The sequence below is a fragment of the Lynx rufus genome, unplaced genomic scaffold (assembly GCF_022079265.1).
Source record: "Lynx rufus isolate CCGP_SWC_20201006 ecotype Redwood Valley unplaced genomic scaffold, mLynRuf1.p SCAF_2, whole genome shotgun sequence".
Taxonomy (NCBI): domain Eukaryota; kingdom Metazoa; phylum Chordata; class Mammalia; order Carnivora; family Felidae; genus Lynx; species Lynx rufus.
The window spans coordinates 59,024,340-59,043,414 of NW_025814834.1; the positions used below are offsets into that span (position 1 = coordinate 59,024,340).

Sequence of the window (19,075 nt, forward strand, 5' to 3'; positions counted from 1 at the left end):
AATAAAGAGACAGGCTTACAGGGATTTGATTGTCTTATCCCAGGTCACACAGCTAACAGGTGACTGAGATCCAAACCTAGGCCTCTTGATTCTAAATCCTGGGGCATTCTCTTATGCCACACAGTTATATAACATGCCCATGTAATCTTCAGAAGACCTAACTAGCCTGTGTAACCCATTAATGTCAGAGAGGATCAAAGATACATTTGACCATGTATTACAATGTGAGGACCTGAGTATTGTGGATATAGTCATATATCTAAAAGTGTTCTATAAAATGAATAGCAGTGGAAAAAGACCTATTAGATGAGCTATCCATTTTTTAAAAATATAACTTATTGTCAAGTTGGCTAACATACAGTGAATACAGTGTGCTCTTGGTTTGGGGGGCTCATTCCAACAGGTGCCCATCACCCATTTTCCCCTCTCCCCGCCCACCCCCCCCCAGTCAATCCTCAGTTTGTTCTCTGTATTTATGGTTTCCTTCCTCCCTCTCTGTTTGTAATATTTTTTCCCCTTCCCTTCCCCCATGGTCTTCTGTTAAGTTTCTCAAGTTGCACATATGAGTGAAAACATGATATCTTTCTCTGACTTCTTTCACTTAGCACAATACCCTCCAATTCTATCCACGTTGCTACAAATGGCAGGATTTCATTCTTTCTCCTTGCCAAGTAGTATTCCATTATATATATAAACCACATCTTTATCCATTCGTCAGTTGGTGGACATTTAGGCTCTTTCCATAACTTGGCTATTGTTGAAAGCTCTGCTGTAAACATTGGAGTACATGTACCCCTATGAATCAGCACTCCTGTATCCCTTGGGTAAATTCTTAGTAGTGCTATTGCTGGGTCGTAGGGTAGATCTATTTTTAATTTTTTGAGGAACCTCCACACTGTTTTCCCAAGCAGCTGCACCAGTTTGCATTCCCACCAACAGTGCAAGAGGGTTCTCCATTTTCATTTTAAGACAGAATCTCCAAATCAAAAATGTAGTCTGCTATTTTCATCACTGTTTTCCTTATGTCCTACACTAGATCATTGAATCTGGTAATAATCATGTTCCTAGCAGTGTGCTAGTCCAATTTTACTGATGATTATCCTTCTAAATTTTGAGTTCTCATTTTTTGTTTTCAAATTACAAATAATATAAGATCTCTTGTAACATTGGGTTGTAGACAGTACCTTTCCAGAAACCAATAGTATAAACAAAAGTGCTTTCTCACGTATCTGCAGATTGGAAGGTATGATACAGAACTGTAGGGCTGTGTATGTGCTCCAATGGGCTTATTTATTACTGCTTCATGCCCATCTGCCTTCTGGACTTTTTTAGGATAAACAGAGAAGACTGTGTCTCTACAGAGAAGACCCTTTCTTTCTGTTTGTTATGTGGTGTCCCCCAAGGTATTGCCACTCTCTTGTTAACAGATAAGCATCATAGGTTTTAAAAAATGTCCTTTTAAAGACTGCTTTTGTTGCACAATATCAGTCCAATTTACAGGTGATTCAGGAGAAGGTGGATAAGTTAATGAAAGAAAATTAAGGACAGTCATGTTTCCTTTTTCTGTATATTATGACAATTATAACAGTCTATGGAATTACATTAAAATGATTTATCTATATTCAAATGACAGAATGCTACAGTACATTTAACAGACTAAAAGAGAAGCTTGCCGTTTTTAGAACAATTCTTTTCAAAGGTACTTTAAGAAATATGAGTCTCAGAAGAAACCAAGAATCTACCAAGAAGAAATGTTGATTTCAGCAAATCAGAAGGTTCCCTACCTCTGTCATTACAAGATACTAATAAGGCATAGTTAAGTCCTATAATTTATTCTTCTAAACAATGCTGATAGTGTAAGTACCCCAACTAATCATAATTATGCTCTAGTGCTTGAGCTGTAAACAGAAAGGAAATGAAGCATCTAACTATATGCCATTAAATAATAGAATGATCTTGTCTGGGTCTTAGTGTTATTTGCTAGGGATTGAAACCTGGCAGGAATCAAAATAGGAGCCACAGTGGGTGGCTAATTTTGTCTTAGTTCCTCATAGTGGGATTCTCTCCTCCTGCCCAAGAGCCTTATTTGTAAGTATTAATTAATTAGAACTTAATAAGTGATATAATTATTAGAAATCGAATTTGTTAGTATAGGTCACTACTTTCATATATGTTTTTCAGATTTGAAAAACCATCTTTCAAAAAAAACCATCTTTCAATTGGTAACAAAACACTGCCAGTTCATAGATAAATATATAACTTTAATTATGCAAATGAATGGCAGAATTGGACTGAAATTTCCATGTTGAACCTTATTCTTCTAGTAATTTAGCAATTATTTATTCATTCCCAATTTTTTGCTCTCTCCCACTAGATTGTACCTTTTTTTGCCTTCACATACCTGTTCAACTGGTTTAAAATAATAGTAATCTGCTTTATAAATACTTGGAATAAGAAAAAAGAAAAAAAAAACCTGTGTACAAAAAGAAACAGGTTTAAGAGATAACAATTAGATATAAATTTCTGTGTGTTACAAAATGCATTTTTAAAAAAATTATTTTAAGAGAGAGAGCACAAGTGGTGGGGGAGCAGAGAGCAAGGGAGAGAGAATCCCAAGCAGGCTCCAAGCTGTCAGCGCAGAGCCCGACGCGGAACTCAATCTCACGAACCATGAGACCATGACCTGAGCTGAAATCAAGAGTTGGATGCTCAACTGACTGAGCCACCCAGGCACCCCTACAGAATACATTTTTACTTTGAAAACTTTGACATTCATTGATATGTTAATTCCATTCAGCAAATATTTTTTGGATTTGTTCAGCACGATGCTGGGGACTGGGGGTTATGACAATGTGCCTTCAGGGAACTTAGAATGTGGTGAGAAACAACTTCTATGAAACAAGGTGCCAGAGCCATCCAGAGAGGAGACCCAGGATATAGACTGAAGACCTGGAGGAAGCATTGGTACCTGAGACAGGCCTTAAACTATAGGTAGGATTTAGGTAAGGAAAGAGAGACTTCAACAAGTTGGGGAATGATGATCAGCGTGTAGAACTTGTAATTATGAACCTGGTGTTTGTCCGGGGAAACTGTGATATTAATCGCCGGTGGAGGCTTTGCACGAAAGAATAGTGAGCGATGAGCTGCATGAGGAAGGGACCCCTTGTGGAGACTGGACTATGAATGCCAATAGAAAGGCTTTAGAGCGATTCCCGTGGAAGGTGAGCACTGTGGGAAAATCCTAAGTTTTGAAAGGTAAGATTTAGAAGATACTGTTGGCAGTGAATAAAATGGATCAAGGGAGTGGTCAAGAAAAAACAAAAAAGAATAGAAGTTGATATAAACACATTAATCCAATTCTGAGATTTTTGACTAGTGGTTCAAGAGGAGAAAATACAAAAGATCCTGCAAAAGAAGAAAGTACGTGGTCATTGCTTAGCCATAGATAATGATAAGGCTGCTGCTCAAATTTGTATTGAGCTCTTAGTTTTTATTTTTGTTAATGTTCTTTTATTCATTTTGAGAGAGAGGGAGAGAGCAAGAGACCGTGAGCAGGGGAGGGGCAGAGAGAGGAGAGAGAGAATCCCAAGCAGACTCTGTACTGCCACTGCAGAGCCCAATGTAGGGCTTGAACTCAAGAACCATGAGATCATGACCTGAGCCGAAATCAGGAGTCAGACACTTAACTGGAAGGAGCCACCCACGTGCCCCTGCACTGAGTTTGTAAAACAATCTAAAATCCATTTTCCTATGGTGATTAAGTGCTAGCATGCTGGCAATGGTTAATTTCTGGAAAAAGGCCTTTACTTAAGGGGATTTGTGTGATAAAAGTTGTCAAAGGAAACACTGTGCATTTTAGTGGCCACTTGGGAAAACTCTTGTACGCAGATTGAAAATACAAGGCTTTCCAAAATATGCTCTCTGTTTTAATAATTGAGTGGTGAGCAGGTATGGAAGCCTTTCTCCTAGAGATGCAATATCTAAGTAGAAGTGTAGCTGTCTAGAAATAGTTATCAAGAGTGCTGCCTTTTTTTTTTTTTTTTACTTAAAAGATAAAATCTTATGAAATGTGAAAGAACACCACTAAGAGATACAGATAGAGCTCGTGTATCTAATTTGGAAATTAGTGGGCAGAATTTGTGATGTTTTATGTAATCAAATATGTTTTGTTTAGCCACTGCTTCATTTCAGAGGTATTATAGACCTCTGTAAGTGCTTAGCTAAAAAAAAAAAAAAAAAAGAATGGAATCCTACAAAAAAGTAGGTTTTAGCTCATGAGAACCAGGTAGGCTTCTAAAGGTTATACAATCTAGTTATGTAACTTTAACAGGAAAGGTGCATGACATTAACTGAACTTATGTATCCTGAGTAAGTAAACAAATATAGTTTCCTACCTGTGAAACTTTATCTTAATGTAAATTGAGAAATCTAATCTTTCACATTTTTGCACATGATTGCCTCTGTCTTTGCAAGTGATTGTGGCTGTTCATTTTTTTTTTTTAATCTTTCTTTCTCAACCTCAAATCATTTATGAATCAACCTTTATATGTGGTAGGTTGAATTTCAGAACTCATTGCCAAATATGTGCCTGGAGACCGGGTTGCTTATTCTAAGGCTCTGTGTTGGTCCGACCACCCCCAAACCGGACCACTATCCCTCATGATCACCGATGAACTGCTTGAAGTCTGATCCAACCCACCCACCCCCTTCCAAGGAGACTCATTTTATGCACTGGTTAGGTTCTAAAGTCATGCAAACTCTTGAAAATCTGTTAAGTCACCTGCAGAATACAGCACACATACTTTGTATATATTGTACCATTTCTCATAAGTCTGAAACAGCCAGATTTTTTTCTCTAGCATTGTTGTTCATCAATGAACAAGTGAAGTGATTAGTTTGCATTTGGGAACATGCTCAATGGGGAGAAAATGAATCTTTTGTTTTCCTAAGAGAGCATAGTTGAATTTGTGTTAATTAAATGTGTTCTACTGTGTACTCAACTGTATTCTCCTCCCAAACATTCCTTAGATCACCTTTTCATTCCTAATTCTTCAACATCTACACTGGGTTTTCCTAAAGGCATTCATTCATTCCTTCTTATTCCTCTCAAATGGAGACCACTTATTTTCTCTTCACCTGCATCCTATATGAGCAATAGGAGGCAGAGCTGGCATTCTCATAGCCTCCTTGTACCTCTGACAGGCCATTACTCTGCTCTTTTGCAAGAACTGCTTCTTTGGGGTTCATGCTGCCCGCCTCAACCGTTCATCCTCATTGCTGTCATCTGCCGACCTCATTCTGATCACTCCTCCTCATTTAGTGAAGACTTTAATATCTGGCTCATTGTCATCCTCTCCACCCCCAAGTTTTCCCATTATCTTCTTTGACTTTAGCATCTGTGTGAACTACCCATTAAGTTCTCTGCCCATTCAGTTCCCTGACTTCATTGTCTCCAGTGATGTTTACACCCTTTCAGCCATCAATTCCCACGCCACATCTGGGACCTAGTCTTCTGGGAAATACTAAGTTCAGTAGCTCACTATCTGACTTACTCTGAACTCCTAACCTTCCAACTACTTGTCATTCTAGGACTTCGTAGGGACCTCCAGTCCCTGATTCCTCAGCTTTTTATCTGAGAGCCATCTCCCATCTTTACTTCTTTTCCACCATAGCTTGGACTCTATCCTTTCATTGCTCATATTTTTGTTCACTGTCTCCTCCCCTCTCCTCCACCCTCTGTAGTCTGGCTTCAGTTCCCCACTCCAGTGAAACTCTCTCAAGGGAACCAAAGTACCTTGTTGCTCTTATTACTTAAATGTTTAATTTCTTACTAGATGTTTTCTTTTAATAATTCCACAATTCTGTCCTTTTATCGAGACTACTCTTAGCCTGTACATAATAAAAATTAGTAGGTCTCACTAATGATAATTTTTTAAAGTTGATGATCATTTTATAAGCTAAATATCATTTAATATAATGTGTTTTTCTTTTCAGCTTTATTATTAAAATTTACTTTTCCAAAGTAGGCTAATGAGGTCATTGTGCACTATTTAGATTAATTTAAAATGTTATAATTAATCATGGAAAACATTATATGAATAATTTATTCATGCATTTCTGTGGTAATCATTTTTGAAACAATTTTAATTCGTGTTTTGCAGTTGAAGCCTTATATCAAACTACATACCCAGAATATCTCCAGTACATTTACTTGGTGGCACCAATATCTCTTATGATGTTAAACCCTATAGGGTTTATCTTCTGTGAAATCCAGAAGTGGAAAGACACTCAAAATGCTTCTCAAAACAAAGTGAAAATTGTAGGACTTGGACTTCTGCGTGTTTTACAGAACCCAATAGTATTTATGGTTTTCATTGGCATTGCCTTCAATTTTATTCTTGATCAAAAGGTGCCCGTATATATGGAAAATTTTCTTGATGGACTTGCAAACTCTTTTTCTGGATCAGCTCTATTTTATCTTGGTCTTACAATGGTGGGAAAAATAAAGAAACTGAAGAAGTCAGCATTTATTGTACTGATTCTTCTCATCACAGCTAAACTGTAAGTTTCACTTACTTAACTTGGGGACTGTCCTCTGTGAAAGCCTTATTTAGTCAATTCATTAGATGTGTCTATGACTATTTTCTCCTTTAAATAATCTGAGAGTAATAATGCCTCCTAACTGAGTAGTTGTGATTTGAAGGAAAATGTGATGTTGGTGTATTGTGGAAAGTTATTTCCTTATTCTGTGTAGATTATTCTTCCCATTTTCCTGACAGAAAATGAAGACTATTGGTTTCTCTTTAACTTTTATATAAATTTACTTAATATCTACTAACGTCCCAGTTGATCATATTTTTAAAGGAAATTTTACAAGATTTCTAAGTTTTCTAAATCTTTTAAAACCCTATTACTCATGAGGAAAACAATAATTTTGAATATAAGCTTTTTTTTCATGAATTTGGGGAAAATATAATTCTGTGGATGGTTGAACTTTCTAAATATAGGTAAGTCAGTACAAATGATTATTACCAATCCTCTGATCCTAGCCTATCAAGTAAAGTTTCTTTTATCAGTTTCTTAGTCAACAGTTTTTCAGCTTACTTAGCTCATTGGCCATGGAGTTATATTTCATCGTGCGGGTGACATAATTTTACTGTGACACTACCCCAAGGCACTTGGGGCATACTTAACTATTGAAATCAGCTCTTGTATAGACAGTTAAATTCACAAGAGCAGTGCAATATGAAATAGCATCTATATTTTCAAAATAATAAAAATGAATATAACTTTTGAAAATTATTTATGGTGTGGTACTCTTCTTGGAAATAAAGAATTAATTAGTATTGCCACAGTAATAAATATGGTTCTAATGATTGTCAATTTCAACTTATAAGTAGAATTTAAATATTCTCATTTAAAAAGTCTTTTTTTTTTTAAGTTTATTTATTTATTTTGAGAGAGAGAGAGAGAGAGAGAGAGAGAGAGAATCCCAAGCAGCCTCCACACGGTCAGTGTGGAGCCCAACATGGGACTTGAACCCACAGACCATGAGATCATGGGCTGAGCTGAAATCCAGAGTCAGACGCTTAACCAACTGAGCCACCCGGGTGTCCCCAAAATCTTTTTCCTTAAAAAAATTTTTTTTTCTTGGTCTTTGATCCCTATTACATATCTTTATCTATTTTTTCTAATTACAAAATACATGTAAGAGCAGTTCTTTATTCTATATAGAGCATATCTCTAGGTGCTACTAGGACAATGTTATCACCTGCCTGGCCTTTTTTTTTTTTCTTTTTTAATGTTTATTTATTTATTTTTGAGACAGAGAGAGACAGAGCATGAACGGGGGAGGGTCAGAGAGAGGGAGACACAGAATCTGAAACAGGCTCCAGGCTCTGAGCTGTCAGCACAGAGCCCGACGCAGGGCTGGAACTCACGGACCGCGAGATCATGACCTGAGCCGAAGTCGGCCACTTAACCGACTGAGCCACCCAGGCGCCCCTGGCCTTGTTCTTTTTAAGAGCTTCATCAGCTCAGCTTCCCTTACTTATATGGTCTTTCTATGGAATCCTGAAGGATTTGTTTAATCACTGACTCTTCACCAAGTCTGGATTTCGCCACTTCTCTGCTCTGCTTCATTGTTTCAGTTCCCTTTGCCAAACCCTTTGGTCTCTACAGTGATGCAGAAGTAATTGTAAGATACTTATTTTTCTGTTGGCTTTCAGAATCTAATTGAACAGCAATGTTATCAATACCTGAATACGTTTAAACCCCAAATCATAATAAAGATCAGGGTTTTTTTTCCAAAAAGAAGTTTAGTAATTTTCTTGAAAAAAGTTTACTCGGGTTATCGATCTTTTTTTCTTTTAACATTTCAGTTTGTTAGTAAAGAAAACAAGAAACAGCAGCTACAACTACAACCTTTACACATTTTTTGTAAGAAAATTATTTGTAGAACAAAAACTGAGTTTTCTCCTCCTAATCTCTGAAAGTATTTTTATTTTTTTATTAAAAAATTTTAATGTTTTTATTTTGTTTTTGAGAGAGAGACAGACAGACAGACAGAGCATGAGCTGGGGAGGGGTAGAGAGAGAGAGGGAGACACAGAATCCACAACAGGCTCCAGGCTCTGAGTTGTCAGCACAGAGCCCGACATGGGGCTCCAACCCATGAACCCCAAGATTGTGACCTGGGCAGCAGTCAGATGCTTAACTGACTGAGCCACCCAGGTGCCCAGAAAGTATTTTTAGAATGTTGTTACACTTAAGGGCATCCGGGTTGATGCCTAATCAACATCAGTTGATTAAGTGTCCAACTCTTTTTTTTTTTTTTATGTTTATTCATTTATTTTAAGAGAGAGAGTATGTTTGAGCAAGCAGGGGAGGGGCAGAAAGAGAGAGAGAGAAAGAATTCCAAGGGAACTCGGTGCTGTCCGCGCAGAGCTCAACTCAGGACTCCATCCAGTGAACCACGAGATCGTGACCAGAGCCAAAATCAAGAGTAGGACACTTAACCAGCTCAGCCACCCAGGCGCCCCAAACATCCAACTCTTGATTTCAGCCCAGATTATGATCTCACAATTGGTGGTGAGGTTGATGGAGCCCCACATCAGTGGCTGTGCTGACAGCCTGGAGCCTATTTAAGATTCTCAGGATGGGGCGCCTGGGTGGCGCAGTCGGTTAAGCGTCCGACATCAGCCAGGTCACGATCTCGCGGTCCGTGAGTTCGAGCCCCGCGTCAGGCTCTGGGCTGATGGCTCAGAGCCTGGAGCCTGCTTCCGGTTCTGTGTCTCCCTCTCTCTCTGCCCCTCCCCCGTTCATGCTCTGTCTCTCTCTGTCCCAAAAATAAATAAACGTTGAAAAAAAAAAATTTAAAAAAAAAAAAAAAAAAAAAGATTCTCAGGGCAGGGCACCTGGGTGGCTCAGTCAGTTGGATATCTGACTCTTGATTTCAGGTTAGGTCATGATCTCATAGTTCTTGAGTTTGAGCCCCGAGTAGGGTCCTGCACTCTCTTCCTCTCTCTGCTCCCCTGCCCCCTCCCCCGTGCACACGTGCTCTCTCTCTCTCAAAAATAAATTTTAAAACTTATGAAAAAAGACTTTCTCTGACCCTCTTGCCCCTCCATACCTTGTACAATCTCTCTCTCTAAAAAAATTAAAAATAGAGCACCTGGGTGGCTCAGTTGGTTGTGTCCGACTTATGCTCAGGTGTTGATCTTATGGCCAGTGATTTCAAGCCCCACATCAGGGCTCTGTGCTAACAGTGTGGAGCCTGCTTGGGATTTTCTCTCTCCCTTTCTCTCTGCCCCTCTCCCCCATGTGCTCTCTCTCTCTCCTTCAAAATGAATAAATAAACTAAAATAAAAGAGAACATTATTACACTTAAATGGCTCCAAGTTGAATTCTTGATTCTTTCAAAATGTTCACAAGTAGACATGCAGAGAATATATGCATGCAAATAGATACTCCTCCTGGGCAGGAGAAGAAGAATAACCTAATGCCAAGTTCACTAGAACAATCTCCCCCTTGGGGTCCAGCATGCTTTGATGTCAAGTGAATGACACATTTCTTGTTTTTTTCAGGCTGGTGCTGCCACTTCTGTGTAGAGAAATGGTGGAACTCCTGGACAAGGGCGACAGTGTAGTGAACCATACAAGTTTATCAAATTATGCATTTTTGTATGGCGTCTTTCCTGTAGCGCCAGGCGTGGCTATCTTTGCAACACAGTTCAACATGGAAGTCGAGATTGTATGTATACACTGTTCTCTAAGTTTGACTGTCCAGTTAGGAGAAAAATGAATTTTTAAAACACAGAAATCAGCATTCTTTTATGAGAATTTGATATGTGTAAGCTACTTCATTGTAAATAAGGAGGCATCGTGTAACATCCTGTAATAATAGTTATTTAATGCAGGGTCTTTTCTCAGCCGTTGCTTTTTTCCTTAGTCTTTTTAGATTTCAAATATTTCATTGTTGTACTTATACTGAAGCCTAGAGATTATCTACAGAATGGTAACTTTTGAAATTTTGGGTAAAAAAAAAAAAAAGTTTCATTCACTGATAATTCAACCAGCAGATGCAAAACACCACATAATGAATTGCAGTAAATAGCTAAAATTAATTAATACCAAATTATTAGCCTTGTCTAAGCATATTGTACATGTTCCTTACAGTATTAGACTAAATGTTTTTGAAATATAACAAAGGAACTAAATTACTTAACAAAGGTTAGTTCCATTATTTAATCTGCATGGTAATTTTTTTTTCGATTTTTTTGCCCTATATTTTATGAAATAGTGTGGAAGGAAACTGGTCATCAGTTTAATTAGATCATTAATATGGTTTACTGTCTAGAACCTAGAAGATTACCATCAGCATGGGATGTCTAGTATTGGTTATGTACAAATATTAATTGAGCATGGATTGGAAGAGCCAAAGGAACTTAACTGTGTTTTCTTTTAAGGACTCTCAGAAATGGGGAATGCAGCATTAGAGAATATGCTGGAATTTGTGGTGTCTTTTTACTGACTCTTTTATTTTAGAATGTCTTCGTGTGGTGTGGCTATTTAAAGTTTAGAGTAATTGTTTATCGACAGTGTGACCCTCAATTTGATTTCATTTTTTGCAGATAACCTCAGGGATGGTCATAAGCACATTTGTGTCTGCACCAATCATGTACGTTTCTGCCTGGTTACTAACCTTTCCCACTATGGACCCTAAGCCATTGGCGTATGCCATCCAGAATGTTAGTTTTGATATAAGTATTATCAGCCTTGTCTCCTTGGTAAGTATGTCTCAGTGTAAAAATGAATGAAAACACAGAATGAGTTTGAGAATAGCTTGGTAACAGGAAGTTAGGGATTTAAAATGTATTTTAAAAAATCTTAGGCAATAGAGAAAGCTAAAGCTTACGCATAAAATGTACATATCAGCCTTGCGAGTTGTGTCTTTTGTTTTAAGAGTTAGTCATAGAGCAGACAAGGCATGAGATTTAGTCAGACCTGGATTTGGACTGTGGCCCTGTCACAAACTAGCTGTGTGTCTCCAAACTTCAGTTGTCTCAGCTGTGAGCTGGAGATACTAATTTTACCCATTTCCATGGATTGTTTTAAGGATTACATGAGACAATATATGTGAAAAGCCTCTGCAAATGGCGAATCACTATACAAATAATAGCTGTTGTAGAATCATGGTTGGAAGGGATCATCTGTCCATCCATTTAATGTTAATGAAGCTTTCTGGATGAATCTAGTTCAAATTAAATACTTAAACATTTGACGGCTAGAGTATCCTGTAGCTCACGTTGCCTATGGAATTCAAGCGGTATTCTGGATGGGGGGGCGGGGGGAAGACAGCTTTTACTGTTAAGGGAAAGGAGATAGGGATGAACATGTATACTGACAACAAATAAATGTGTGATTAATGTAATTTTTAGGAAATTTCACTTCTGTTACATATTGTTAAAATCTGTGCCCTTTGGTAAGAGGACTGGGGAGAGAGATGATATAAATGTTGATTGAAATGAGGGCAGAAGAAAGAAGGAAATTTACCAGCATCCTTAGCTGGCCACTTTAGAGGGAGAATAGAAACCCAATTCTTTCAAATATAAGGGATGCAAGACAGTTCATCTTAAGGTGGGCAATGTGTGTTGTTCCAAATAAGACTACCTGGAATTTAGTTACTTTATGAGCCAGTATGGTGGCATTTAAAAGAGGAAAACTTAGAATAATGCATTATAACTGCATCTCCCGCTAAAGATCTTTTCCTGAATAGTTGGTGAACCTGTGTGCTACCCCAGCCGCCAAAAGTAAGCAAAGTTAGGACATGGCCCTGGTCAAGGCATTAGTTCTTAAAGACCCTGTCATTTTTGAACAGTTAATTTGTGATAGGATCTCCTCATTTTTTTTTTCAAAGTATAAATGATATATAATTATGAGTTTCAGGAGTACATCATAGTGATTTGATATTTTTATACATTATGAAATGATCGCCATGATAAAACTGGTTACCATTTGTCACTATTCAAAGTTATTGCAATGTTATTGACTATGTTTTCTATGCTGTACATTAAGTCCCCAGGACATATTTATTTCATAACTGGAAATTTGTACTTTTCAGTCCCCCTGACCTGTTTCACCTACCACTCAACTCCTCCCCCTTCTGATGGCCAACAGTTTCCTGTATCTATGAGTCTGTTTCTGTTTTGTTTGTTCATTTGGTTTGTTTTGGGGATTCCATATGGAAGTGAAATCATTTACTATTTATGTTTCTCTGTCTGACTTATTTCACTTAGCATAATACCTTCTAGGTCCATCTATGTTGTTACATCTCCATGCTATTTATATAGCATGGATATAGTAATTTACCTTAATATTTTGGGGGGGAACTAGGCAGATTAAAGTAAGTAAAATACTGGAATTTCTTTTGAACCAAGATAAACAGAATCCTTTAAAGAAGCTAATAAGGGGTATCTGGGTGGCTCAGTCAGTTAAGCGTCTGACTCTTGATTTCCGCTCAGGTCATGATCTCACGGTGGTGAGCTTGAGCCCCGCATGGGGCTCTGCACTGGGTGCGGAGCCTGCTTAAGATCCTCACTCCCCTCCTCCCTCTGCCCCTCCTCTGCTTATGCACACCAGTGTGCAGTCTCTCTCTCTCTCTCAAAAAAGAGCTAATCAATGAGTTATTTGATAAGGAGTTATTAAGGTTTTAAAAACCTAAGTAACTTTTGAACCTTTTGTCTTTAAGATCTGGTCTCTGGCTATTCTTCTTTTGAGTAAGAAATATAAACAGCTCCCTCATATGCTTACAACTAATTTACTGATCGCTCAGGTTAGTAAACATATAGATATTTGGAATTATGCTTTTTTCATTGATTATTCTACGGTAGAGGAGAAAATTATTTCGCTGGGTTTTTCCAGTTATAAAGTCAAAAGTATTTTTTACTGAATGCAGTCAGTTACAACTTGATTACAATTAATTCATGCCTAGTTTATTATATACCACAGTAGGTCTTGAACTGTATATAAAGGCTGATAATGGTGGGCAGTGATAATTTTGCATTTTTTAATAGAAATAACTGAATCATGAAAGATTGAATTCTCTCACATTTTTAATAGAAATAATTGAATCACTAAAGGTTGAATTCTCTCACAATCTTATTCTTCTAGTCAAATCGTTGCATATCTCAAATTATAATGGAAAAAAGGTTAGCACTTTTTATGTAACCATTAATAATTATAAGGTTAGTATTTAGAATGTTGTCTGTTTCAATTATGTACATTGTTAAAGACGGTGTAAAAAGGGGTTTTATCATAAAACTTGAAGCTTTAGTATAGCTAGCATAATTATTCAGCAGTCCTTTAAAGTGAATAATTATATTTGCTGTGAATAAAAACATTTATGTGACTCATATGAATATGACTGACTTTGTTCATAATTTTTCTTCAGTCTATTGTCTGTGCTGGAATGATGATATGGAATTTTGTGAAAGAAAAAAATTTTGTTGGACAAATTCTGGTGTTTGTTCTATTGTACAGCTCCCTCTATAGCACCTACCTGTGGACAGGTGAGTTGGATCATAAATGGCAATTTAAGTCTTTTGTCATTAGAAGCTCTCAGCTGAGAGCTGACCTTTTTGAAGTCTAGTAGGATAGGATTAAGGCATTCTCTCGGCCGCTACTGTCACTAGCACAGGCCGTCAGCAATGCTGTGCTCTGTTTCCTGGTGTACTGTATTCCTGACTGGATTCAGGGGGTTTCTGGTCACGTGGTCTTTTTCCTCAGGATCTTTGGCTCTTGGCCCCAGTCAGCACAACTCGCCTTTGGACACACCAAGAGATCAGGTAGTGGAGGCAAGTGAAGAAAGGAGGGAGGGAATGGCAGACAAGTATGAGGCATGTGAGGTATGTCCCCGAGATCACCAATAGGGTCCAACAGAACTGAGTGAAAAATTCTGGCTCTGCCTTCAGTGAGTGACTTAACGTTTACAACCTCAGTTTCCTCATCTGTGAGACTGGGTTATCACACCTTGCAGAGTTACTTTGAGAACTGAATGAGATATGGGTATTTATGCCTACTACATATTAGGCAGTCAACAACTGGAACTATATTATTAAACAGAAGGAAAAGTGGTTATATGAGAACAAGAAAAGGTAAGGAATAAAAGGATATGGAAATACAAGAGTACCCAGTAAGAAAGACTGTTTCTCATTTCAACTAGCTCCAAAAAAGGGATTCAACTATTTTAGCATATTGTCATTTTGAAGTGTATAATATTTATTTGGATGCATACATTCCGGTATGTTTGTGAAAAGTTCTGTCTGACTGTATTGTATTCATACCAAAGATGTGAACCCATAAAATGGCACATAAGAGGAAAATGGTAGAATGGAAGCACTGGTTATGGTCACTGTTAGGAGGCAGGTGTCAGGAAGTGGCTTCAAGGGACAGGCCTTTGATTTCATGCCTTTAAGATCACAAGTAGGGCCCTTCCAAGTCAATAGCCTTTTGAAGTGAAGCAACAATGTGAGGAGAAAGTATAGAATGAAAAATTCAGTGCTAACAGGAGAAGGTGTGCGCTTTCTAAAGGCAGTATATCTGTACCTAAACCAAGGTGAGTTCGCTCCTTGGTGAGTCACAGATAGAAACTACACCTGGTGAGTCGTCGCACAAAGGAAACTTTATTTGCGACAAATAAGGAGATCATAACTTTCAAAGCTGTGACTCCCTGCAGGGGTGAGTGGGTTCCTTTTATTTAGGGTTAGGATGCATATTTAGATAGGGAAGCCTTGTCATGGAATGTAGAAGCAGGCACATGGTCACACCTTCAGGAGACGTGTCTATACGTACATTGTATGTTATGTAAATGAGGCTGTGCTCCTTCCTGGGTGGAGATTTTAATGTTATGATGAGGTAAAGGTAAATGTTGATCATCCCAGAGGTCACTCCATGGTCCATCTGTGCAGGTGAGAGTCAGGGGGTTCACTCAAAGTGGTCTGGGTGGGTGGTCTGGGTCACCAGAGCTCTTCCTCGAGCAGTCATTATTGCTTGAGTGGTAGTTTCGGTTTGCATCATGGGATGTTAGGCCTGTAGGATCCTTTGCCCGAGTTAAGAGGTAAGTTGGAAAGAGGAGTTTAAGGAAAAATGTGGGACAAACGTGGGTAAGTACAAGCATGTGAGCAGTAAGGTCAGGTCTTGGGATCCAGCTGGTGCACATCTTGCATAGCCTAAGAGTTTTCATGAGATGTCAAGTAAAAGAGCCTAGAGAGATTTCTATTTACAAATACAGATGAACCAACTTGATCTCGAATACTTAGGTTTATTAATGGTAAACTTATCATATGAATAGGAGAACAGCAAATAGATCAATATATCAAAAATCCCCAAGTGTCCTTGAAATCCTATTTAAGCATGCATGCCAAAATCTATCCAGAGACCTTGTTCTGAATTCCTTGATCCCAGTGAAGGTGCCCCTTAACCCTTGTTATTATGATGCTATAACAGAATTTTAAATCTAAAGTGTCATTGTAAATCATCTGTTCAACATTTCCAATTTCATTCATGTGCATACTGTCTTTGCAATTTTTTTTACATTTATTTATTTTGAGAGAGAGAGAGAGCAAGCAGGGGAGGGGCAGAGAGAGGGGAAGACAGAATTTCAAGCAGGCTCTGCACTGTTGGCATACAGCCTGATGTGGGACTTGAACTGACAAATCATGAGATCATGACCTGAGCCAAAGTCAAGAGTCAGACCCTTAACCGACTAAGCCACCCAGGTGCCCCCATCTTCACAATTTTTGCCATATCTGCATACCACTTGTCCTTTTATTATTTTTCCCTAGAAATTTACTCACTTTTTTTACTTTAATAAATTGAGCCTTATATTAAAATCCCAGGTTTTGGCCGCCTGGGTGGCTTAGTCAGTTAAGCATCCGACTTTGGCTCAGGTCATGATCTCACAGTTCGTGAGTTCAAGCCCCACATTGGGCTCTGTGCTGACAGCTCAGAGCCTGCTTGGGATTCTCTCTCTCTCTCTCTCTCTCTCTCTCTCTCTCTCTGCCCCTTCCCTGTTCACACTCTGTCTCTCTCTCAAAAATAAATAAACATTAAAAAAAAATTGAAAGTAAAAAAAAATTGAAAGTAAAATAAAATCCCAGGTTTTGGGTGCCTGGGTGGCTTAGTTGGTTAAACATCCGACTTTGGCTCAGGTCATGATCTCACAGTTCATGAGTTCAAGCCCCACATTGGGCTCTGTGCTGACAGCTTGGAGCCTGCTTGGGATTCTCTCTGTCTCTCTCTGTCTCTCTCTGTCTCTCTCTCTCTCTGCCCCTTCCCTGCTTGCACTCTGTCTCTCTCTCTCAAAAATAATAAACATTAAAAAAATGAAAATAAAATAAAATCCCAGGTTTTGTGTGCTAGTTTTTCAAGTACCTGTTAAAATAAATATGGAGTGCCTAGGTGGCTTGGGTTGCACGTCTGACTTCGGCTCAGGTCATGATCTCATGGTTCATGAGTTCGAGCCCCGCTCAGACAGCTCAGAGCCTGGAGCCTGCTTCAGATTCTGTGTCTGCCTCTCTGTCTCTCTCTCTCTGCCCCTGTCCCATTCATATTCTGTCTCTCTCTCTCTCTCTCTCTCTCAAATATAAATAAATGTTGAAAAATTTAAAAAAAAAACAACCCAAAACTAGTCAAAAAATTTCACCTTCATACCGCCTATAGTCTCTACAGTTTGGAAACCCTAGTTTAGTTGAAGTCCTTTGTTTTTCAAATGAGTTAAAAAAGGCCTCAAGAGATTAACTGATTCTGGCAGGAACTCTCAAAGCTTCTGCCAGAAACTCAAGAGAGATCCAGGGCTAGCCTGGGCCTATTGGTATATCCATCGTTTCATAAGGCAGGAATGATGACCTTTAGAACTTTAAAGAGTACCCTCATGACCGTAACACAGCTGGCACACTATTGTGTACCTTGTTTCCCCGGCACTTTGAAAACCTAGAACTATAGAGTGTCCAAATGTACTTAGGAAGGAGCAGTGGTATTAAAGTAGCTCTTGAACTTGAGTAAGGTGTGGGTTCCCTGTAAAGGAAAACAATTCTCAAGAACCTCAGTGTTGATTTGTATTATTGTAGCATAGTGTTACTTAATCTGTACCATCTTGGATCGGAGTCTGGATTCCTTATGTACAGCTAATATACAACTTTAAAACCAAAGCAAATTCACAGATGAGAGTCCCAGTTACAAACTCTGTGAGTCTAATTAGCAACATTCATTGACATGACAAAGGATGTTGTTTTGCTAGTCTGAATCACAGCTTGGAATGTAAAAATGGAACTCATTTCTCTGGTGAGGGTTTTGGTTTTTTGGGGGGTTTTTTTTTGTTTTCTTTTTTTTTAGTGTGGCTTGCCTTTACTTTCGTGTTTGGATTTATGACCTGGTTCATCTCACTGCTTTTCTCTCTTCAAACTACCACAGAACCTTCCCTTGGACCATGCATTGTGATATCATTTGGCCTTCATTTGGCTCAAACTTAATGTAAAACCAAATGTAAGCTCTAAAATCATGAGACTGTACTTTGGTTATTAGATGGTCATCTCGATGATTATCGATGAAAATATATCAGATAGATTTAAACTGTCCCGTAAAAATTTCTAGACCCTGCAGGATATGTCTTAAGAGCCCTAGGGGTCCATGGATCTGAGTTTTAGAAACTGATAGAGTTGGACTTAACCTTGGATCAGAAGGCTGGGTTTGTAGTCCTGCCCTGCCCTCTGCTGGCTATGTGGCTTGGGCAAACCTTTGCTTCCATAGCTATAAAATGAAGGTGTTAATTTAAAAGTGGTCCCTTCCAACTCCCAAGTTCTAAGATTGTATAACCATGTAGGATTGATTAAATTTTACTTGTATAAATAATTGGATTTATGGTATAATGAATGCTCAAGAGTTTTAAAACATTTGTTTTTGTATTAAGTTCATATTATATTTGTATTAAGATCTGTCATTTAGACTTGGGTCATTTTCCAAAAATTAAACCTGTATGAGAATTGCCTATACTTTCTTACCACCAGCAGAGTGGGGGTGTGTTTATTTTTAGACTTGTTCTGTATCCACTTACATTTTTTTAAACAAATATACTTAGATTCCAAACATATCAGTCAAAAGAATAAAATGATTTGGGCTTTTGAAAAAATCCTCATGTATAAAACAAGAAGATTTGAGCAAAAAAAATGACACAGGAGGGAAAACATGAATGATTTTGAGGAAATCTTGCTTCAAAATATTGGGGACAGCATTTCTTTAGAAAGAGTAAATTCTAGGGCAATTTACTACACTACCACAGACTACCATTGAAATAAGTTTGGTTAAAGTTCTATGAAGTCCAGTCAACATCAAGAGTAATTGTCTGCCTTTCAATCTCTATTTCTTGTTCATAGGCCTTCTGGCAGTTTCTTTGTTTCTTTTAAAAAAGAGAGAGAGTGTACAAATTCCTGTTGGAATCATCATAATATCTGGCTGGGGGTAAGTTGATAGTTTTCTGTTTGCTTACGTGTTTCCATATATACAGTTCCTATTCATCCTCTA

At 38.2% G+C, this 19,075-nt stretch overlaps 1 protein-coding gene across 3 annotated transcripts in view; it reads left to right on the forward strand.

Annotated features, from left to right (window-relative positions):
- The window catches only part of GPR155 (G protein-coupled receptor 155), a 47,675-nt gene that overhangs the window by 7,637 nt on the left and 20,963 nt on the right, over nucleotides 1-19,075 (forward strand). For 2 of the 3 annotated variants that reach the window (XM_047084886.1, XM_047084885.1), the window contains 6 exons: nucleotides 6,162-6,561; nucleotides 10,085-10,250; nucleotides 11,131-11,286; nucleotides 13,248-13,331; nucleotides 13,950-14,067; nucleotides 18,928-19,012. In XM_047084886.1, the coding sequence (XP_046940842.1) occupies nucleotides 6,162-6,561; nucleotides 10,085-10,250; nucleotides 11,131-11,286; nucleotides 13,248-13,331; nucleotides 13,950-14,067; nucleotides 18,928-19,012 (1,009 nt within the window). The remainder of the gene's footprint in view (nucleotides 1-6,161; nucleotides 6,562-10,084; nucleotides 10,251-11,130; nucleotides 11,287-13,247; nucleotides 13,332-13,949; nucleotides 14,068-18,927; nucleotides 19,013-19,075) is intronic. The other variant, XM_047084887.1, reaches the window with a different exon arrangement.